Here is a 20,297-nt window from a genome sequence, read left to right as displayed (position 1 = left end):
CAGAGCAGTCACAAATAGTCTGAGTTAATGAAAGCATCTTCCACAGCTGAGCTGCAAACTTCTGCCTACTCCTAACTATAAGGTGCTGGGGCTCTTCTAGGTTCGTCCTTCTGCTTTTGGGCATCAGGACTGATGCAGATCAAGCCTTGCACATCCCATTCACATGGTTCAGAAACTGTTGTAGAAACCATCACAGTGCCTCTTGGCTTCTGCATGAGGAGCCCAGTGTAGGCTGGCATCCAGTTCCAGCTCTGCTACATGTGCTCAGCAAGGCACTTGGTTTTTCTGTTTCCTTCCCTAACATTTGAATATCTTTGCTATTGAGTTGTCCAGGAATTGCTTCTCACTTTGAATTTTCACTGTGCTTAGCACAAGGGGCTTTTGATCCAAGCCAAGGATTCAGGATGTTGCTCACAAGACACTGCATTGGAATAAAAAGGATTGCATACGGTGAGATGACAGAGTGAATTGGTCTGATAAAAGGCTTTTAAGTCATTAATTCAAGTCATGCAAGATTTAGAAACATTTCAGCAAAACCAGAAACTGTGTTAGGGCCTTAAGAATTTCAAAGAACTCTTTCCTAATTGGCTTCACAATATTGTTCATTTCAGTCTTTTTTTGTAACAGAGCGATATTAGGAAACTGCTACCTTCTGAGTCACCCGTAGCTCCCAAATAATCTTTTCAGGGCTGTGCTGTGTTTTCTTTGCTTTAATAATAGGAAAGTTGCCTAGAGATCAAGTTCAATCTATCTTTCTACTACAGAGAAGGAGCATCCACTGATATTTTAAGCTTTCACTGATCTTCTACCTGGCCAAAACCCAAGGGGATTGGGGGAGACACTGAGCAACACCAGGGACACATTATCAATGTGAAACTGTGATATCAGCATGGATCATGCCACCAGATTAAGTGCCCATTTTGATCTGGGGTGCTTGGTCAAGGTGGGTCTTCCCACATTCCTAGAAGAGAGGTTTTCCCTCCTCATCCAACCCTGTGCTCCCATATCCCATCACTGGGAAGTGTGATGGGCACCCCATGGGAGCAGTCATCCTCACAGCACAAGGCCACCAGTCTCTCAGTGGGGACGTATAAGGAAGGACATCTCCTTTTGCCACAGGTTTGATGCTGCCTATTCTTGCAACTCACCATCATAGCAAGGAGCTTTGCTAATACCAGGTTTTATTTGTAAGAGGACCAGTTGAGAATGTTTAGCCTCCAGACCAGGCCATGTCCTAGCTGAGCTCCAAATCCAGCACCTTACCTGCTGAGCTTCAAACCCCACCTCATCCATTTGCATTTCTTCCTTCAGCCCCATCACAAACCACATAGACACGGACCTTCCCTCTCCAAACAACTCCTGTTGCAACGTGTGTCTTTCCTTTGCATCAAAATCCATTACAAAATATCCTCTTAGCTTCTGGAAACACTAAGAGCCTTTTTATGTCAAGGAGTTAAATCTCGTTACTCAGCTGGCATTAATTTCCCTCTTTTAACACCAAAGCATTTGATCCCCTCCTGTTAAAAATTCATGCACCAAAGCTAAATCATTCTTGTCTTCTCCTTTCCAGCCAAGGAAGAAGAAAAAATTAAAAAGGGCTGCAGTGTTTCGCTGGCTCACTCATCTTGGGAGAGGCTTGTTACATCCTTAGAGAGGCTCTTCTGTTCCTCTCAGGGCATGAGACTGTTTTTTATGCCCCAAAAGGATGTCACAGTGGGCTAAATGTTGGCTCTTAGACAGGACCTTGTAGGTAGGCATCAACCCAAAGATTAGGATGATGAGCATTTAATACTAAGGCTCTGGTCCTAAACCAAGCCCATAGCTGGGTAGCCAATACCACTCAGCTCCAGGACAAACAACTTACTGGCCACCCTTTTGCTCCACCATCCCTGGTCTGGACCACTTCTTATGTGGTTTCTGCTTTTCACAGTTTCCCAAACCAGCAGACTCAACTGTCTGGCATGTGTGAGCCAGCCCTTTGGTCACACAAACAAGGTGCTGCCAAAGATGCATTGCAAAAGCTGGACTTGAAATTCTTCTATTGTGATCGCTCACTGAAGAGGTCAGCTGGAGGAGGAAAAAAAGATAAATAAATGCTCCCTTCAGCAGGGTTAATGGTGGGGTGGAAACCCCACAGGCTAAAGTCAGTGTTTACCTAAGGCTGTAACAGGTTTTGTGGCCACTGCCAGTTGAGAAACTCATCCCTGGTAACACCCTGCTCAGGGCTGAAGCACCCTGGGGTAACTGGGAGAGCCTGGGAGAGCTGGGCAGCCCTGCCCCAAGGGACATGGGGCTGCACATTTTTGCAGTTGTGTCCCCATCATTTCCCTACAATAGTGTGGGAGAGAATGGAAAGGTCTGGGAGAGCATGGGCTGCCTTCCTGGCATTAAACTGGGCTTGGGGCTGCACCAGGTGTTAACTGGGAGCAGGCAGCACACTCCCCCAAGGCACCAACACAGCAGACACAGAACCTTGAGCACCAACTTTTCACTCCATGGACTGTTTCTAGAGAGGAGTAAGTTCAGCCAGCTTTGGACCAGACTTTATTCCATTTAAGAGGGACCAGCACGAGGTATCCAGGCACACACTGGTATCTGTGTGTAATTCACTCATGCCTTCCTTATAAAGTGCCAAGATATTTCTTCTTTTTAAGCACAGATCATTTTGTGGTTTTCACATTTTTGATCTCCTGCAGGAGGTCAGACATAAGAGTGAGCATGACTAGCATCATCATGAAATCTTCAAAATCAGTTTTGTTCTCTGGCTCCTCATCCAAGACAGAAATTATCTCCTGGTATTTTGGTTTGTTTTCTTGGCCCTATGCAGGATTTTAAATGAAAAAAAAAAATTAAGCATAAAGTTACTTTTTTATTGCCACCCACTCTCCCAAACCCTCTCACCTGTATGAAGTGCCAAAACTGGGTTTGCAGCAAGCTCTTGGTTTCAGCCCTGCTGAGCTTGCCCTCGATGTCAGCATTGTTGTTATACACCAAAGCCACTGTAGCAAAAGCTTTTTCAAGGTCTGAGCCTTTTCCTAGAGCTGAAGGAAGGAAAAGTTATCCATCTACCCAAAGGAATGGTGTTTGAGATGTAATTGAAAGCTATCTGTTAGAACCATCCTGGGTGGGTGGAAATCTGTGTAGTTTCACTAAAGTTGATGAGACTGAAAGTGTTTATACCCACAAAGGACCCGGCCCAGATTTTATTTGGAGTGGGGCAGCAACATGCCTCATGTCCTACAGAATCACACCCTGAAGGAAGCTTTCCTTTAGAGCTAGGGCAGTAACACAGGGCAATGTGTGAGACCCTTCTGGTCTACCCTGACCCTGGGCACCCAGCAAGGACCTGCCATGCCATGGGGACAGGCCATGCTGGCTGTCCAGGTGCATTTGAACTCCCAGGGTCCTGTATCATGGAAAACATGACCCATCTGGGAAGCCTGGCTGCACAGAAATGTCCGTGTCTGAGCACCAGTGCTGCATTTCAGCATTATGGTATACTTGGGATTTTGGCTGGATTCATTGCCCCCGCTCCCGAGACACATCCTAAAGACTGCACACTCAAATCCCTCAGTATCAGACACCACAGACAGTTTAGGTTGTGATTTTCAATGAAAAGGCAGGAGAGAAGTGATCAATCCAGGAGCACATTGCACAGGGACACGAGACCCCCTTGTCTTGCCCCAGTTGAAGGTCTGCACGGCCTCCCCAGCTCTGTGACATTATGAGAATTTTCTGCATGTGGGCTGTGGAAGACCTGAACCCCCAAGGGGTGATAAATGGGTCCCCTTACCTTTTATTGATGCCAGCTGCTTGGCTATGGGTATGCTGCTGGCAAAAGAGAAGAGAGGTACAGTTATCACCTGGTGAATTGTGTGAGGTGTACAGTTTCTCCATGAGTGAGCTTGCCCATTTCTGTTGCATTTAGTTCCCCCTGGAACTCAAGGCTTCCCAAGGGAGACTGGCTTTCCTTCATAGTGGAAAGGAAAGTGGCCTCTACAAGCAGCACAGAACATCACACAGCTTCTAATCCCTCACCTAAGCAAGTAGCCTGGAATTGTTACTAAAGCTGCTTATTAATTAATTTTAAGAGAAGGACCTTTAAATATACTTCATATAATTTCTTCAGAACATCAGAGAGGTCCAGGAAGTTTCGCAGTTTTAAGCCCACCTCCAGGAAAGTGCAGAGGGGTCCATCATCCCCTCCTCATCAATGCTTTCAGTTTGGAGCAGACACTTGGCTTTTATTCCCAGCAGGACTCCCATCTGTGAGAAGCACACCCTTGCTTTCTGTTAAAACCTAAAGCCTGCTTACCTTTTGCTAAAGTGCTGAAACTAATTACAGAGCAGAGAGGTTTGGCTTGTGATAGAGACAAACACATCCAGATAATGAGTTTCAAGACAAATGGCAGATCACCAAGATGACAGAACAAAGCAATGACTTACCCCTTGGGCATGCCTGCAGCAGACAAAGGGCTTTTTTTGGTGGAAGCAGGAGCTGGCTGATTGACTGAGCACTGCTCCGTGCTGGGAATGCTTGCTCTGCAGCCACACATCTCGAGACCAGGGTGTTTATGATCTCCAAGCAACTCGAGTAATAGCAAACAGGTGGATTCAAGCTCTGCCCCGTGGCAGCAACCTGCCTGCAGCCATGCCTGTCAATAATGTAATCACTACCCAGCTAAATACACCAGTCTACAGCAGCCTCTGCTGGGCTGGCAAGTAGCTGGTATTTTACATGAGAATTTGACAAAACCAAACCAAACTAATGGAGCTTGGATCCTCTTAGACCTGTAGGGATGTAACTTTGCATCAAGACTTACTAAGACACTGAATCCATTCAGCTATACACATCATAATTTTAATGAGAAACTTTCCTGGTGTGGGCTAATGTAACTTGTCCCAGGCTATAAAGCAAGTTGTTCCTATAACAGTCAGAAACCAAGTGTTTCCCAGTTCCTAACCCAGAGTTTATCCTAGGTGAGCACACTCCTGCTCTAACACATTCTATTCCATTGTCACAGTGCAAAGAGGAGATCCATTCTGCTTCCAAACTGCTTCCAAAGCAGCATCCAGCACGGAGCCTCTGCAGATAGTGCCTGCTTCCAAAAGCAGCACAGAGCCATATGGCAGAGCAGTCGCACATTAGAGGAACTGGAAGGGCTCCGATGAACTTTGTTATTTATTGGCATGGATATCGCTATTAGAAAACACACAGCTTGTCACGCTGCCTATCTCCGTGCATGGTCTCCTTTCTGCACATCCTTTGCCTAGAGGTGTCTAGACAGAATAACTTCAACCTAGAAGATCAAGCAGCCGTTTTAATCCCAGGGTGGTCTTTTAATAGGTAGTGACTTCAACTACCTCATCCAGCTCATCATTCCTGGTGAAAGGATACAATACTGATGTTAAAACTATCCAGGATGAGACTTTATGTAACAGGACACACAAAGGAGACTGCAACAGATGGCCTAGAGAATTAAAATGTTTTCCTCATTTAGTAGAAGCTAAATTACTGAAGGCTAATGAATAAGGATGTTCACCACCTTACTGTTCCTGGATTTTAATTATCTTAAAAAGCATGGGAAAAGAGAACCTTTAATTTTCCATCTAAGAGTGTCATTACTCAAACAATTCAGAGCCTTTTGCTGAGAGGTTTAAGCTGTCTTAGATCTCTAGTGAATTCTTTAGGACTGGCTCATGAATAAAACAGAGCCTGTAATTGCAATGACGCAGCCAAAACACATATAATCAATGCTCATTATCCCATCAATTAACACACTAAAATTAAACAAGAATTCAGGCTTAGTAATCTGCCATCAGCTAAAAAAAAAAAAAAGGAGTCTTGATATCATGTTGAAGTGATAATTCCCTTTCACATCTGTTGAACCATACAACAAGGCATGAAAAGCCTTACATCCTGGTTAATCCGTGGAATGGGACTGTTTGGTCTTAGCATCCAAGGTAAAAAATGAGAGTGAGAAACAGATTCAGTTTCATGTTTATCAGCGACAGGCAGTGCTGCGAGCGGGCTGGCAAACCCAGCGCTCTGTGTTTTGGGCTCTTTTCACTGTAGATCAGATTTCAGCTCACAGTTGTTTTAATCTCACCGACTTCTGAGAGCCTGAGCTCTAGAACAGGTGATTTTTCTTTGCTGGGGTAGTAACAAGTTCAAACAAACCTGGGGTTCATTATCCCTCTAGAATACACTAATTAGTGTATGCAGGAGTGTTTTTGCCTGACAGATAAAGGGTAGCATGAGGATAACCCTTGGCTTTGCAGATGATCAGCTTTGAAGACAGCGAGATTTTGGCTGTGTGTGTTGCTCGAGTATTCTGGTCAGCAAGGTGTGCAGGGAGCCAGGCCATCTGCTCTGTAGCTATTTTGATTCACACTATTTATGTTTGAAATATCCAGGTGCTTCTATCGGTCAATTTTTAGCATGTTTCACACGTTAACAATCTTGTCTGCACAAAATACGCAACCTGCCACTTCAAACTGCAAAATCTTTACAGGCAGTTCACTTAAAATAATTGCCACTGCAAAAAGCCGCAGCCTCCGCTTTACTTTTGGTGTTTTCCCAGAGTTCTCCCATTCCTTTTCAAGTACTTCTTGCATTTCAGGACGACTTATGTTGTGGAGGGTGTATGTGACGGAGCCCTGGCTTCCTTAGAGATGACCCTGGGCAGGGGCAGGTGTGGGCATGCCCGAAGGAGGCACAGGCAGAGCTGAGGGAACACAGGCACAAGGGAATACCTGAAACAGGAGATGCATTGGCCACTTAAGAGTTCATTTCTTCAGCAAACCCTTCAGTAGCTGCAGGAGAGAAGCACTGCTAACTTGGACCCTCGGAGGAAATATCCTGATCTCCTCATGCAGGGAAGCTGTGAGGGAAGCCCCATCTCTGGAAGTGTTCAAGGCCAGCTTGGATGGGGCTTTGAGCAAGCTGGTCTAGTGAAAGGTGTCCCTGCTTAGGAAAGATGGAACTAGGTGATCTTTAAGGCCTCTTCCAACCCAAACCGTTCTATGATTCTTGGTGACCAGAATATGGCCATTTTGATCTGACACGATACATGCAATTTTTTCCCAAGAGCCAAGACTGAGAAGCCCCCCCACTCCATCTTAGCCCAAAGCAGGACTGGTTCCAAAGCCCAATCCTATTTTCCTCTTGCTCCATTCCTTTGAAATGGATTACTTAGAGTGTGAAAAGCTAGCAGAAGCAGCAGGTCTGATGTGCTCACTGCGGTTGGTCTCTCACCACAGCCACAGGCTGTGGTGCCCCATGGGCAAGTAGGCTCAGCCCCACTGGGTCCTTCTCCTCCTCTTCTGCACAGTGAGATGCAAAGAGGAGACACAACCCAGCATTGCAGCTTAAGGGGAGATTTAAGTAGTCCAAGGAATCAAGAATTGTGCTGCTGCAACACATAGGCTGCTTTGGCAAGTATTAATTAGCTATTGGCCAACTGGCCATGTACACCCACAGTCACAGAACTGGCTCCTGCTCACCTGTAGCTGTTTTTCCCGTGCTAAAATACTGCTAAGAACCCTGAAACCAGAATTCCTGCATTTATCCAGGAGATAGGGAATGGGAAGGATAAATAAAATCATGGAGTGAGTGTTTCCCACTCATTTGTCTTTCCATCACCATGGGGTGTATGCTTCTTCCACCTGTGCTGGGATGGTGTGAGGGTGTCCTGTGTGTCCCAGGAACAGATGCCTCTTGGCCATCACTGGTTTTTAAAAGTATCTCTTCATAGTCAATTTGATTTCACTCAAGGGTGAAATCTGCACCAGTATTTATCTGCTGGAAGCCGTTTGCTGAGTGGTGCCTGGTGCTGGAGGTGTGACCACTGCTCCCCCAGGTAACACAAATGCTGCCACATGGGGTCTGTGAGGGGCGAGGAGGAAGAACCCAGCTGGGAGCCACGGATGGATCAGCCCACATCCCCTGGCACACACATAGGAGATAGCTCAGCCTGGAAATTCAGTTCTGGGGTCATGAGTGACTGAAATATTTATGAATCCCATTGCTGAGACAGAGCAGGTGAAATGCCATTTAAGAAAAAAGCTATTAGAACTGGTTTGTCTGCAGGGAAACATATTTTGTCACCTCAAGTCCATGCATTTTTCAGAGGTGGTACAGCATTTTGGCCAAAATATTCTTGTGCCTCATATGGGGGCTGTGGGGGTCCCTTGTGAGGGGACATACAACTTCCTTAGTTTCTTTGACAATCTAATGGATAAGGGAGGAGCCAAACTATGTTGGTATCATATTAATTTTCAGAGCAACACCTGAAAAAAATATTACCAAATACTTTTTCCTCTGAAAAATGTTTTATTATAGGACATTTAGACTTTAGAAAAGCAACTATACTCTTAAAAACCTAAAATCTTATTAAGGAAGAACACAATAATAAAAATGTAAGAACAGAAACCAGTAACTAAATGCAACAAATGGGATGCCTCTCTGCTGAACTATGAAAATTTCATATCAAAATGCTAAGATCCTCATACTAAGGATATATGGCATTGACAAATGATGGGTTAATCAGTGCAAGATATTAATAGCAAAATACAGATTATTGTTGATGTTAGAAAATTCCAAGCGGAAAAGCTCTTGAATTTAGCAGAAGGGGGGAATAAAAAGAAATCCTATAAAAGAATAGTTAAATCAGGGAGAGCACATCTAAGAGAGCACACAGCTAAGCAGTCCATCTATTCACATATACAAAGATTTTTGACTCAAATATATCTTAAAACTAGTAGGCAGAGGACTAAATGTTTGTGACATGGTATAGCATAAAATGAGAAGAATTTTTTCAGAAAAGGGTAACACAGTACGTGCAGTTTTTACTCCATAGTTCTTTATCTGTCTGTCATATTAACTGTGAAACCGGAGATATTGTCAGGAGCAGACTACAGGGAGGTGCAGTGTGTGTTGATGCCACTGCCTCTTTCATCAGTACATCACAGTTTCAGCCAAGAATGATTCAGGGCTACGGCCTGAATTGCTCATTCAATTTGAGAGCATATAAAGATTGGAAATAATTAACCTAATCAGGTCAGGCAATTGCAATACGAATTCATGCAACAGGAGCACAAACTTTCTCCGAGTCCTGGCCATCACTGAGGCTCTGTTATGGGCAGCTCAATGGCCACAGTGAAGGAGATTTGATCAGTCATCAGGAAAAATATCACACACAAAAACACCCAATCCCATCCAGTCAGGGCAGAGCCCTGTGGGCTGGGTTTGCATCTGAACTCATCCTTGTCTCCTTGATGTGTGGGGCAGGCAGTGAAGCAGGCTGCAGAGCCACTGGTACCCATTCACCCTCCCTGCCCTCTCCAGCACCTTCCCATGGGCATGACGCTGCAGCTCTGCAAAGTGCATCCCCTCCCCAGTCAAGAGCAATAGGGAAACCCCAAACCAGCAGGTGAATGTGCCTCTTCCTTGGCCTCTGAGGCACCTGGAGAGAAAGTCCTGTGCTCCTGCCTCCCCAGCCGCGCTCACAGAGGCACCTGCCTCTCCTCCACAGCTTTGCACTTCATAGTGCAAGCATGCTCCCATCTTGGGTAGTTGAGAAATGGGCTCTAAAGAGATACACACTGGAAAACAGGAGGGACAGCACAGAAGATCAAGGAACATGGTTTATTTCCAGGCTGACCTAGTTATTTAACTAACTGGCAAAGGTACTCACTAATGATGAAGTGGGAAAGCAATCAGGCTGCCAGCAGCAGTTTCACAGAGGATGCTTGAGTTTGCTTAGCTATTTGTCTGAAACCCAGGTAACATCAAATACAGTCTTTTTCATCTGCTGCTCAAGCCTTGCTATACAGTCACTATCTCCAGTTCAAATAGACTTCCAATTTCTCAGCAACTGCAAAAGGCTGTGATAAGATTTGAATCCAGAGGAACACAGAGGGAACATTCAGATACATTTTCTTACATAACATAGACAAGTTTTTGTTTTCACTTTTGCTGCTGCCATACTATATTAATCCAAGAAGCTATAGATGAAAAGACTTCTAATTCAGAGTGAAGACTACAGTCCCCAAAGGGTAACAACCAGCTCAACTGTTCTGCATGGCAGCAAGGAGCCAACGTGCCTGTGAAGATCTGGCCAACTGGGTAAAGCAAATGGCAAGTCTTTCGTGAAAACATGTTGACTTTTGTCAACTTTTCCCCCAGCTCTGCCCCTCATGAGAAAAAATTAGATCTGAAGTTACACAAATGGTACCCAAAATAAGACATAATCTTAATTCTGTTCCATTCTGTTCCTAGTCTTGTATTAGAAACTGCCCTTTCTCCAGGGGTGTGAACTCCTGAGGGTTTGAAAGTTGCAGTTCCTGTGTTCACATGGTTACACAAGAATTTCAGTTTGTTCAAAAGGCAGGAATAAACAGAAGCAAAACTTGTTTCCCATTCCCAGCACTGGACAGAAAAGTTTGGCAATGGGACCCTGCTGGTCAGGGTGGAAAAGTTCATGAAGCGAAAGCCAGCTGACACAAAAAACCTATCTATTTCTAGTGGAGAGGCTCAGACAAACCAGCTTGGGATATTCCTGATTCTGATCCTGATTCCTGATCAACTAATACAAAGGGAATTCAAAAGAATGACAATAAAAAAGAGAGTGGAAGCAGAAGGCATGAAGAGCACACAACCCATCTCACCCCTTGCCACACACGCATTTCACTTTCTCCTGACCAGCCTGTATCTAAATTTTTTACAAACTTAAAAAAAAAACCCAACCAACAAAAAACCCAACCAAAGAAACAAAAAACAAACAAACAAAAACCCCACTCCAAACCAAAACTCCAAATAAAAGAACTGAGAGTCAAAATAAAATTTTTCATTTACCCAGAAAATTGTATTTTGCTGTCATTTGAAATATAAGGACATTTAGATATTCCAGTTTGTCTTCTTTACAACTCGAACATGACTTTCCAGCAACCCACAGAACAGGGATGGTACTGGGCTAGTCCTACTGACGGGGGAAAGAGGTAACGAGGCAGGCAGGTATTAAACTGCACACTTTTAATTTTTTTTAGAACTTGTGATACTGACCTTTAATAACAGGTGTCTGTAGAAGTGTTGTACTCCACTGTACATTAAAATAGTCTTCATAAAAGTGTTGGAAAACAGTAAGAATATGACCAATAAGGTCAGGCACGGGAATAGTTATTTTTCTTTAATAGCTATCTTCGTCATTTTGCAGTGACATTTCAATATTAACATACTCTGAAAACATGCATTGTATGCAATAACTTTATTAGGGTCAAATAGATATCACAATATAGATTCATCCACCGAGTAGCCATAAATCGGTTACAACAATCATAGAAGAGACTAAGCTGTTTTAAGCTAAGATGCTTTCAACATTACAGCTCATACAATAAGATTATATACTGATACACTTTGATCTAGAAATGCAGATGATCAGTTTTGATTAGTATATTGTGCTTCAGGCTTTCATTCGTGTCAACACATCCCATATGCCATAGTGAGGGAGGGTTGAATTTCCCAGGGAGGAATCCAAACAGGCTACAAGTCTGGCTCTGGCTATTTTAGGATGAGTTCCTCTGAGCCTGGGTTATTTGGTCAATCCAGTTACATTCTCCAGTAGCACCAAGCTAGCGCTCAGAGCAGCGACCTAACAGAGGGATATCTAACAATCTTGAAACAGCACGGACAGAAAGGTTTTCTTCTCTTATAAGAGGGCATAAAGAAATATTTATGCTTTGTAAGGTCACAACAATACGTGCGGTTTTCATGTTGCTGTATCAAGCAACAGGGCATTTTCACATGGTTTTGTATACTGATATCTGCACCTCTGTTATCTTAGTTAAATAAATACCTTTGTAAACATATAACACAGTTACTTGGTCCTTATTCTCCACAGCTCACGTTAAAAGATTCACAAAACATCCATAGAAATAGTGATTTATAGAATGAATACTTAGCTGAGTTAAATGGAATAAACATTGGTCAGGTACCATATATACTACTGAATGCCATTTCAAGGAAAAACAGTTTAGTTACAAAGCATTCAGAACTTGGGTAAGCCATATATTCAACTCTGCAAAATATATAAAAGATGCATACTTCTTTTAAACAGACATTTAACAAAATGCAGTGGCAGAAGTTGAGAAGTTCCATTTACACAGTCCAGACATTTGGTAGTATGAAACTGCTTATCCATGCACTAAATTACGGATGGATGTCTCAGTTAACTGAAATAATAGTAAAATCTTCTGAAACAAAAAGGTATAACCAAAACAAGTGCTCTGAAGAGTCACAGACAGGCAGTTTTGAAAATTTAGGTGCAATGTTACATGCATGGATATACAGAATAATCTGTAGAAATCATAGTAAAACACTTCCGTTTTTCACCAAAATGCAGAAGGAAATCCAATTATATTATGCATATTAAATACTACAGACTTGAGGCTACAAAATGCTTCTACCATCTTGACACATACGAAACTACCATAAAGTTATCTCTACAGTACGTACTACAACACTGACTCCAGGTCACCACCTGTGAGGAGCACATCCCCTGTTATCTGGCTAGTCAGGGAAAAAAGGCCAACTCCAGCCCACCAGCCACCTCCCATCTGCCACAGGAGGTGGGCTTAGACCATCAATAGAGATCAACCACCGTGTTGTAGTATTAATTTATGTAGAACCCTTAAAAATCTGATGCCACTGAAACTTGAGACCTGTTAAACTCTCTACACGTGAGGGATGCAAGAGCTTGCGCTGCGTGAACGCTAAATTTGATTAGCAAAGGAGGTTGGCCCGCTCTGGCCGTAGCTCTGGGACTGGCCATATTCACCCACCTGGCCATAGGAGCCTGGCTGGTTGTAGCCACCAGCTGGCCCGTAGCTGTCTTGGTTGTAGCCACCTTGGTTGTAGCCACTGGGCTGCTTCTCCATGGTGTCCGCAGGGTGCCGCTGGCCTGAGGAATGCCAGCCCGTCTCCTTAAACACAAACCAAATGTTGCCTGCCCAGAGGATAAAGTTCAAGTAGCCAAAGACCTGGGTGGGAAGAAAAGGAGCTCATCACCAACAGCCACAGTCTCGCAGCCCAACCTAACATAATGGACCCTGCATGGTCCGGGGAGAAGTCGAAGCTGCTCCCAGTCTGTCTTTCTCAAGGACAAGTGGAAATGGCCTCAAGTTGTGCTAGGGGAGGTTCAAAACTGGTATCAGAAAAAAATCTCTTCACTGAAACAGTTGTCAAACACAGAACAGGCTGTCCAGGAAAGTGGTGGGGTCACCATCCCTGGAAGTTTGTGTAGATGTGGCACTTTAGGACACGGTTTATTCTGATGGAAAATTTTCTCAGTTTTGGAGCAAATCCCCAAATTTACCTCCCTTAGCTAGCTGCAGTTCACAATGTGCCTGCTTTCCTCTTTGTTTCCAAAAAAAAAAAAAAAGGGAGAGTTTTTAGGCCAAAATATTTTTTTGTTTGAAAACATAATCTAGTTTAAAGAAACTGTGGAAAGATAAAATTGAAAGAAACTAATTAAAAAGAGATATGGTAATTGGTCATCTGGCCTGGAGAGGTTGTGTGTGTGTGTTTTTGTTTGTTTGTTTTTGTTTTAAAAAACATTCTGAAGACCAATTTTATGTTGCTTTTTTAAGGACTTTTAAAGGAATCTATAAGGCACAAAACCTTTTCTTCCTAAAGAAGCACACAGACCCCTTTTCAAAAGCATTGCAGCAAGTTAAAAGCAGGGAGGCAAACCAAGGCACTTGGACAGACACTGTTTTCTGCCCATCCCAACCCTGCACACTCATCCCGCTGCTGCTCCACGGCAGAGCTGTGGTGAGTCACAGCCTGCCTTTCCCCGCAGCAAGACTTTACTTCCAATTAAATCATGTCAGCTAACTGGTTTGCACCAGCCGATTTAGGTCAATACACGGGTAAAAGATGAAAATACATCGCAAGGTAAGGGCGAAGAGCAGCAATCAAAGTCACTTACAACCGAAGTGTTGAGGCTTGACATCACAGGGCTGCGAACAGGCAAGCATTTGTTGGACTGCTGTTTGCAGGCAGACATCAGCAACAGCACCTCGTCCGGGTCGGTCGCAACCTTTACATCTGACAGTCCTTTAGCCCAAGCAGATGAGCTCACTAGCCACAAGAACGAGAAGACCACTGTCACAATGAAATCCTAAAAGACAAATTAGTTAGAAGCATTATACTGGTGTGTCCATTGGGAGGAAAAAAAGATATTAAAAGTCACCAGAAAATTGAAAGCTTGTGTCAGAGGGGAGAGAGAAACCAAGAGCTTGTTACTTAGGGGAAGGTTGTGTTACTGTCATTACCCATAGAGCTAACTTTCAGAAGTGCCCGACATACCTAATGGGGCACAGCCCTTTTGCATCTCTGACCTTGAGGGCATATTCCCACAAACACGAGGCTGGTTCCCAGGATGCTGAGCCGCCTTGAAAATGTGGCTGTTCACAGCACCTGGATGATGAATTGTACTCAGTTACAAAATATACCTGTAAAGGAGCTGGGCCCTGAGGGCTGGGCCTTGCCCTGGGTGCTCCTACAGATAGTCAGGGTGGGTTTCCAATGGCAAGTGTTTCCATCTCAGGGAGAACCTGAAACTGGCTAATCCTCAGCTACCAGATGAGGAGTTTTCTCACCAGCCACAGGTAAGGCCAAATGTCTCTGCTGCACAAGCCATGCAGCCACTAATTATCATGAGTGAGCAAATAAACAGCAAGACTTGCCAAGCAGAGACTCCTCAGCTCCTCTCTGGCCCGGTAAAGCATTTGTTCCCAATTCTCATCCACGTGAAAAGAGGGGAGAAGGTGTGGCAGTCCCTCCAGGATCCAGCACCTCTGAGCAGCTCTGCTCTGATCCACTCTGCTCACTTTCCCCTCGGAAGACTCTCAGGAGCATGCACAGGCATAAACTTCTCCTTGTCTTAGCCAGAACAAGTGGCCAAGTGACACTGTTGTTGTGTGGGTTTGGGGGGAAAGGAGGGAGGAGGTGTGATTTTTCAAGCTTTCTTGTGTCTTGCTAAAACAGAAGAGCCTTTCTGCTGTCATATTTCATCCCATCTGTCAGCCCACAACAGATGGCAGAGGTGCCAAAGTCTAACATACCACTAACTGCATCGCTGCGTCTTGATATCCCACCTCCCATGGGGCTGCTTCCCCTTCCCCCTGGCAAAGTAAAGGTGTACATGGAAGGAAGGGAAAACGCTCATTAAGAACACAGTGTTTTGGGTCACTACCCAAAGAAACAAACAATCCCCAGGAAACATCATTCCCATCTTCTACAAGCACACCTGAGGTTTGGGAAGGAGCTCTCCAGGGCACTGTAGGGATGGAGGGTGCGAGTCTCTGTCATGAGGGAAGAGGCACCAGTCAATAAACCCCCTGCACAAGCAAGCCATGAACAAAGGATGTCTCTGCTCACACAGATGGGATTAAATTAACTGTGCTTGGATGCTTTCCCAAAGGGTACATCCTTCTCTTTTAACAATTTGTTTTCTGCAGGCCTGTGTCTGCCATCGAGCTTTGAGCTCCTCTGACCTCCTTCATGCTGCCCAAATGGGCTCTCTTGAAGAGCGTGAAGCCCAGGAGCTGACAACTATCTTAACACCCAAAGAGACTCTGCATGGGCAGAGGCATATAGCCCGGAATAATTCTTCTTCTCAGGGAGATTTCCAGCAAAAGAAATTATTGTATCTCATATGTCTTAGCGGTTACTGAATGAGAAATGGACTCCTAGAGGCAACAGTTCAATTGCAAATGCTTCCTAAAAATTCCAGCTGGTAGAAACATCAGATATCTGCTGAGCTGTGGATCATGATGGGAGATGCTCTTTATTTGCTGTGAGGCTTGACATGCTCTCGACCCAGATGCCAAGCCCATACAGGTTCTGACTGACACAATGGGGATGCCACAGAGTTTTGGGGACTACATTTTTTAAATGACAAGCAACCCTCTCCCAGTGTCACCATACTCAGAGCCTCTGCAAGCTAAATCCAGCTCTGCAATCAGTGCACTGGCAATGCCAATAAAGTAAACACATAACAGCAGGTGGAAATTTGAATCAAACCGAGACAAACTGACTAAAACTAATGCAACACAGGAGGTTAAACTTGCTAAAAAGAGATAAGTTTTAAAGGCAAGCCAAGTTCTTCAAGCAGGTGACAACAGCAGGAGTTCAGACCTGCTGTTGAACTCACAGGCCCTGACCTCATATTGGTGAGGCGCTTGCACAACTCGTGGCACAAATGACTACATCTGCAGGAGCCCCTCACTCTAACTGCTGGTAGCCCGGGTCCTGGGCTGCAAGTCCTTCTAGGAACATCCCATGGCACTGTGCAGTTGAGGGGCTGGTCCTACAGGCATTAACTATTCATGTTATTTCTCAGGTCTTGTCTTCTCCGTCACACTCCAAGCTCCAGCCTTCTGCTGACTTCCTCTGTTCCCCTGTGCCAGGGTGTTCACAGAAGCCTAATCCTGCCCTCTCTGCCACTAATTCCCCTATTTCAGAGCAGGTCAGAGCCTTGGGAAAAGGGTCCTTGTTCCTGGGGTGCTGGGATCAGCCCTTGTATAGACAAACTCCCAAAAACTGTAAAGTCTGGCCAAGAGGGAAAGATGGCACAGAGGGACCAGAAGAGGAAACCATGCAGCCCCTCTGCCCTACGGCCAACAGCTGCTCAAGAAGACAGGACAGGAAGGCTAATGGATCACCTGGATTTGTTCAGCAGGTGCTCTCACCAAGGCTACATGGTTGGACTCAGGCTCTTGGAGGATTTTTTCTGCCTCCTCTGCACTAGGCAGGGAGCAAAATGTATAATTCTATGATTCTGTGACTAGAGTAAACTTGCATCTTCCTATTTATTTTGAATCTTTGTGAACCTTCAGCTTTGGCTGGAACTTGAACCTCTTGTTTTCAAGTGGGTTTGGATTTCTGGCTGAACATTTTCACAGCTCTGGGTGGAACAGAGTTACAAGATAATGACATGCTGAAAATAAAAGTGAATTTCGAGCTAAGCTGTTCTGTGGCTTAATGTCTATCTGGGGAATTTCTCCTTGGTAATTAAGGCCAGAGTGCCTGCATACTAAAACAAATCTTGCATTTCAATGTTTAATATCCCTATAGCATGGGTGAGTCTTTTTTTCCTTTGGAACAAAGTAATTTTTGTAGTTGCTCTCTTGAAGTGGTGTCTACAGATCTCTTTCAGTGTGTATTGTTATACGATTACAGTACACTCCTAATTGCAAAGTTTCTCTCTCAGATCTCAGCTGAGATACTTTGCTCTGCCTACAGGTGCCTTTGGGAAGGAGGCAAGATAGGAACGTGTAGGGAAAAGCAAAAAACAAAATTTAAAATACAATGAATATCCAAGGAGGGAGTTTTTAAGATCCTGAAGTATGTGCAACAACAAAAAAAAATTCTTGCTGTCTTTTTCTAGTTGAAACTTCTTATTACTGAGTTTGCCAAAAATGCCTACTTGGAACAATTTAATACATTATATGTTTTAGAACAGAACTGTGCATACCTTTTCACAGTAACTGAAACATTCCTCCTTACTGGCTTTTCGTGACAGTCGGGTCACTGGCTTTTGCAAAATGTCCCTCTTTGGAGGAGGAAGTCACTTAAAGTCACTTCAGCCTCCCGAGTGCAGTTTTGGATTCCCCAGTGTCAAGCACAACCTCACCCAGACAAAAGCATCTGCAGAAGCTGCTTGTTCTCTTGGAAAGGGGATGTGTTTTATCTGCTCTGAGCTGGGTAGTGGCTTCAGCAGCCCCTGCAGGCTGTGACAGACATGTCCCTGTGTGCACTCTGTGCCCTGCTCTGCCTCCCAGCCAAGTCTGGCAGGATGATCTTGGCCTGTCATGCCTGAAAACCAGCAAAGCCTCAGCTCTGGCCTGGCTGGGGTGTGTGTGGCATCCCTCCTCCCTTGCCAGCTCACAGCTGCTGGCTCCTAACTGCCTTCCACGCAGGGCTTGTGCTACAAAACCTCTCCATTCAAGAAAACCCTCTTGTACAGTTACAGCATCTAAGAGAGCAACTCCTCAAATGCCAGTCTATAACCCCTCCCAGCCAGTGCCTCTCTACTGCTGCCAACAGGTTTCATGGCCAGCCATGCAGGAGCAGAGGGAGATTTCTTTACCCCAGCAGGGTAAACTCAGAGGAGTTGCTGTCACAGTCACAACCAACCTAAAAATTCAGGAACTACCCCAGCCAGAGCCACAGCCCTGGTCCCAGCCCGGGAAAGCAGCCAACAGCAGATTGCTGCAGGCAGCAAACGCCTTCCTACAGTGGCATTTTAGCTCTTTTCTGGTTTGAATGAGGTCCCACCACAGATTTTCTGCCGAATGAGGCTCTGAAAGAATTACATGCTTCTTGCAATAGTGTAGGGCCTTGCAAGCTTGCTTCTGGCAGGGAAGTGCAGGGTCCTTTGGGAGGCACCAGCATGTACAGCAAGGTCATCCTGGCTTGTGTTTCAAAAAGGAGATGACAACAGCAGGCTGAAACAGCTCTTTGAAAAGCAAAGAATTATTCAGATTCTTCCTAATTTACTTTTGTAACTGCAAAGTATTCAGTCTTTGTTTTCATAGATGGCTCCTTATTCTTTTTCGATCTATTTTTAGAAAGCTGGACAAAGGTGAGGAAATATAACATGTTTAATCAAAAAGATCTCCAAAGAGCAAACCAGGGTGTACTTAACTCACTTGATCTGCAACATACGTAAAGAACCAAATGCCTTTCTGCTTAATGTGATTATTCACAGGACTCCAGATGCAAAGGAAAGATCTCATCTTCTTAACATGTAAGCATCTTTATGCACCATAAGAATGAGATTATCAAGTAATCACTATAAAAAGGAAATATCTCTTTTCAAGGCTATATCAGTCACCTTTCTTGGCTAAATAATTTTATGCTTTTATAATAATTGACTGGGATATTAATAAAGTGATTTACACTTACATTTAGACCTGACTGCATGTGTTTTTCCGTGGCCATTCTGTAACTTCCCAAAGACAAACCTGAAGGCACATAGGTCTGTCAGAATGGGGATTATAAATGGAGCACATATGGGGTAAAGAAACTATGGAAAAAGTAAGAAGTCTGAGTGATGGGGACTGATAAACATTGACTGTGACTGTTCTTTATTTTCTGAGAGATATATGGAAGCATCCTATCCCTGATGCCCTAAAACTTCAGCACAGGACTGCTGGGTTGGTTTCTCTCTGCTTACAAGCAGCTCCAAATGTACAGATATGAAGCAGAGCAACAAAACAGCTGTTTGGGGTGGCAGTCCCAGGCTGAAGCTCATCCCTGCTCTCATCATGAACCAGCAACGCCTCCCCCAGGTACATGGTGTTGTGCAAGTGGAAACCAGCTCAGGTTGGTCTGAGAGATGGGGATATAGAGAAAAATCGGTGGGATTTTGTACATCCCATTCATTAAAATCTAAGTCACCATCTCCAATTAATTTCTTTAGAATGTTTCTGGCTCTTGAGCTCTAATCAGTCATTTGAGAAACTGCCTTGCACTTGTTGTAACCACTAAGGCGAGTCCCCAGCTCCTCGCTGTACACGCACATTATGAGGGAGTTTGCAATGGAATTAAAATCACAGCTGTGGTTTGTAGACCTCAGAAACACGTTGCACATATCTATTAGGTATTTAATCCCTGGTAACCTGCTTCTTGTTCCTTTAGAAACTGGGACTCCAAGGTTCTCTCTAGGGTTTATCTGTCTGTGTGACCCCCCCTACATGATCTATCACAGAGCCAGTGAGGGAAGCAGAGGGTGCACATGGTAAGGGCTTGGTGCTGCCAGCCCCATGGGAAGGGGTAACTCCCACCTCCATCATGCATGAGTAACACAACCGAGGCCCTGAGGGACCAAAAGGAAGACTTTTATCCCCAGAACCCGACAGGCAAAGTCAGCAACAGAAATGGCTCACTGCACAGTGACTAAAACAGGCCGGTGCCATTCAAACAGCCAGGGAAGGAGTTAACTGCTTCTCCCACTGGGAATATTTCTTTGCCATGACGTCTCACTTCATATTGAATGCTAAAATATTTTTCCACAGTTAAAGTGATGCTTTGCTGAGATATCAGCACGTGCAGTTTGTTTCCCTGTATCTGTATAAACAAGGTAAATTGAAGCATTTGTGACTGAAATTTTCCCTGCAAGTTTCTCATGACTTAGAGGTCATTAAATTCCTCAGAACCTAATCTTTTGCACCCAGTCAGGCTGCTGCTATTTGGTAATGCACTGATGGTGCTCTGACTATCTGTGCAA

General features: G+C 44.4%; 2 protein-coding genes across 3 annotated transcripts in view; both read right to left on the bottom strand.

Moving 5' to 3' along the window:
* Positions 1–2,569: 2,569 nt before the first annotated feature.
* Positions 2,570–4,571, bottom strand: SNTN (sentan, cilia apical structure protein). The gene is made up of 4 exons (XM_027892408.1): positions 4,447–4,571; positions 3,794–3,828; positions 2,902–3,041; positions 2,570–2,819 (listed from the first exon to the last, which is right to left on the bottom strand). Exons 1-4 carry the CDS (start codon positions 4,554–4,556, stop codon positions 2,661–2,663), a joined length of 444 nt encoding a protein of 147 aa, XP_027748209.1. The 5' UTR covers positions 4,557–4,571; the 3' UTR covers positions 2,570–2,660.
* A 6,679-nt stretch (positions 4,572–11,250) lies between these two features.
* SYNPR (synaptoporin) overlaps positions 11,251–20,297 on the bottom strand; it is a 102,535-nt gene continuing 93,488 nt past the window's right edge. For both annotated transcript variants that reach the window (XM_027892424.1, XM_027892423.1), the window contains 2 exons: positions 13,989–14,180; positions 11,251–13,038 (listed from right to left, as the gene is read on the bottom strand). In XM_027892424.1, coding sequence (XP_027748225.1) covers positions 12,772–13,038; positions 13,989–14,180 — 459 coding nt within the window. In that variant the 3' untranslated portion in view covers positions 11,251–12,771. The remainder of the gene's footprint in view (positions 13,039–13,988; positions 14,181–20,297) is intronic.

The sequence above is a fragment of the Empidonax traillii genome, unplaced genomic scaffold, assembly GCF_003031625.1.
Source record: "Empidonax traillii isolate 1590-97213 ecotype Southwest subspecies unplaced genomic scaffold, ASM303162v1 scaffold351:size1117198, whole genome shotgun sequence".
Classification (NCBI taxonomy): domain Eukaryota; kingdom Metazoa; phylum Chordata; class Aves; order Passeriformes; family Tyrannidae; genus Empidonax; species Empidonax traillii.
Note: the sequence above shows the minus strand (reverse complement) of the source record. Positions and strands in the feature narration are given on the sequence as shown.

Bases quoted from the DNA above. Each gene is read 5' to 3' on its own strand.
- SNTN (XM_027892408.1), bottom strand. From the start codon at position 4,556: ATGTGTGGCTGCAGAGCAAGCATTCCCAGCACGGAGCAGTGCTCAGTC. The intron at 3,829-4,446 runs GTAAGTCATTGC...TTTTGCCAGCAG, and splicing joins GCTGCAGGCATGCCCAAGGG to CATACCCATAGCCAAGCAGC. The intron at 3,042-3,793 runs GTAAGGGGACCC...TCCTTCCTTCAG, and splicing joins GCAGCTGGCATCAATAAAAG to CTCTAGGAAAAGGCTCAGAC.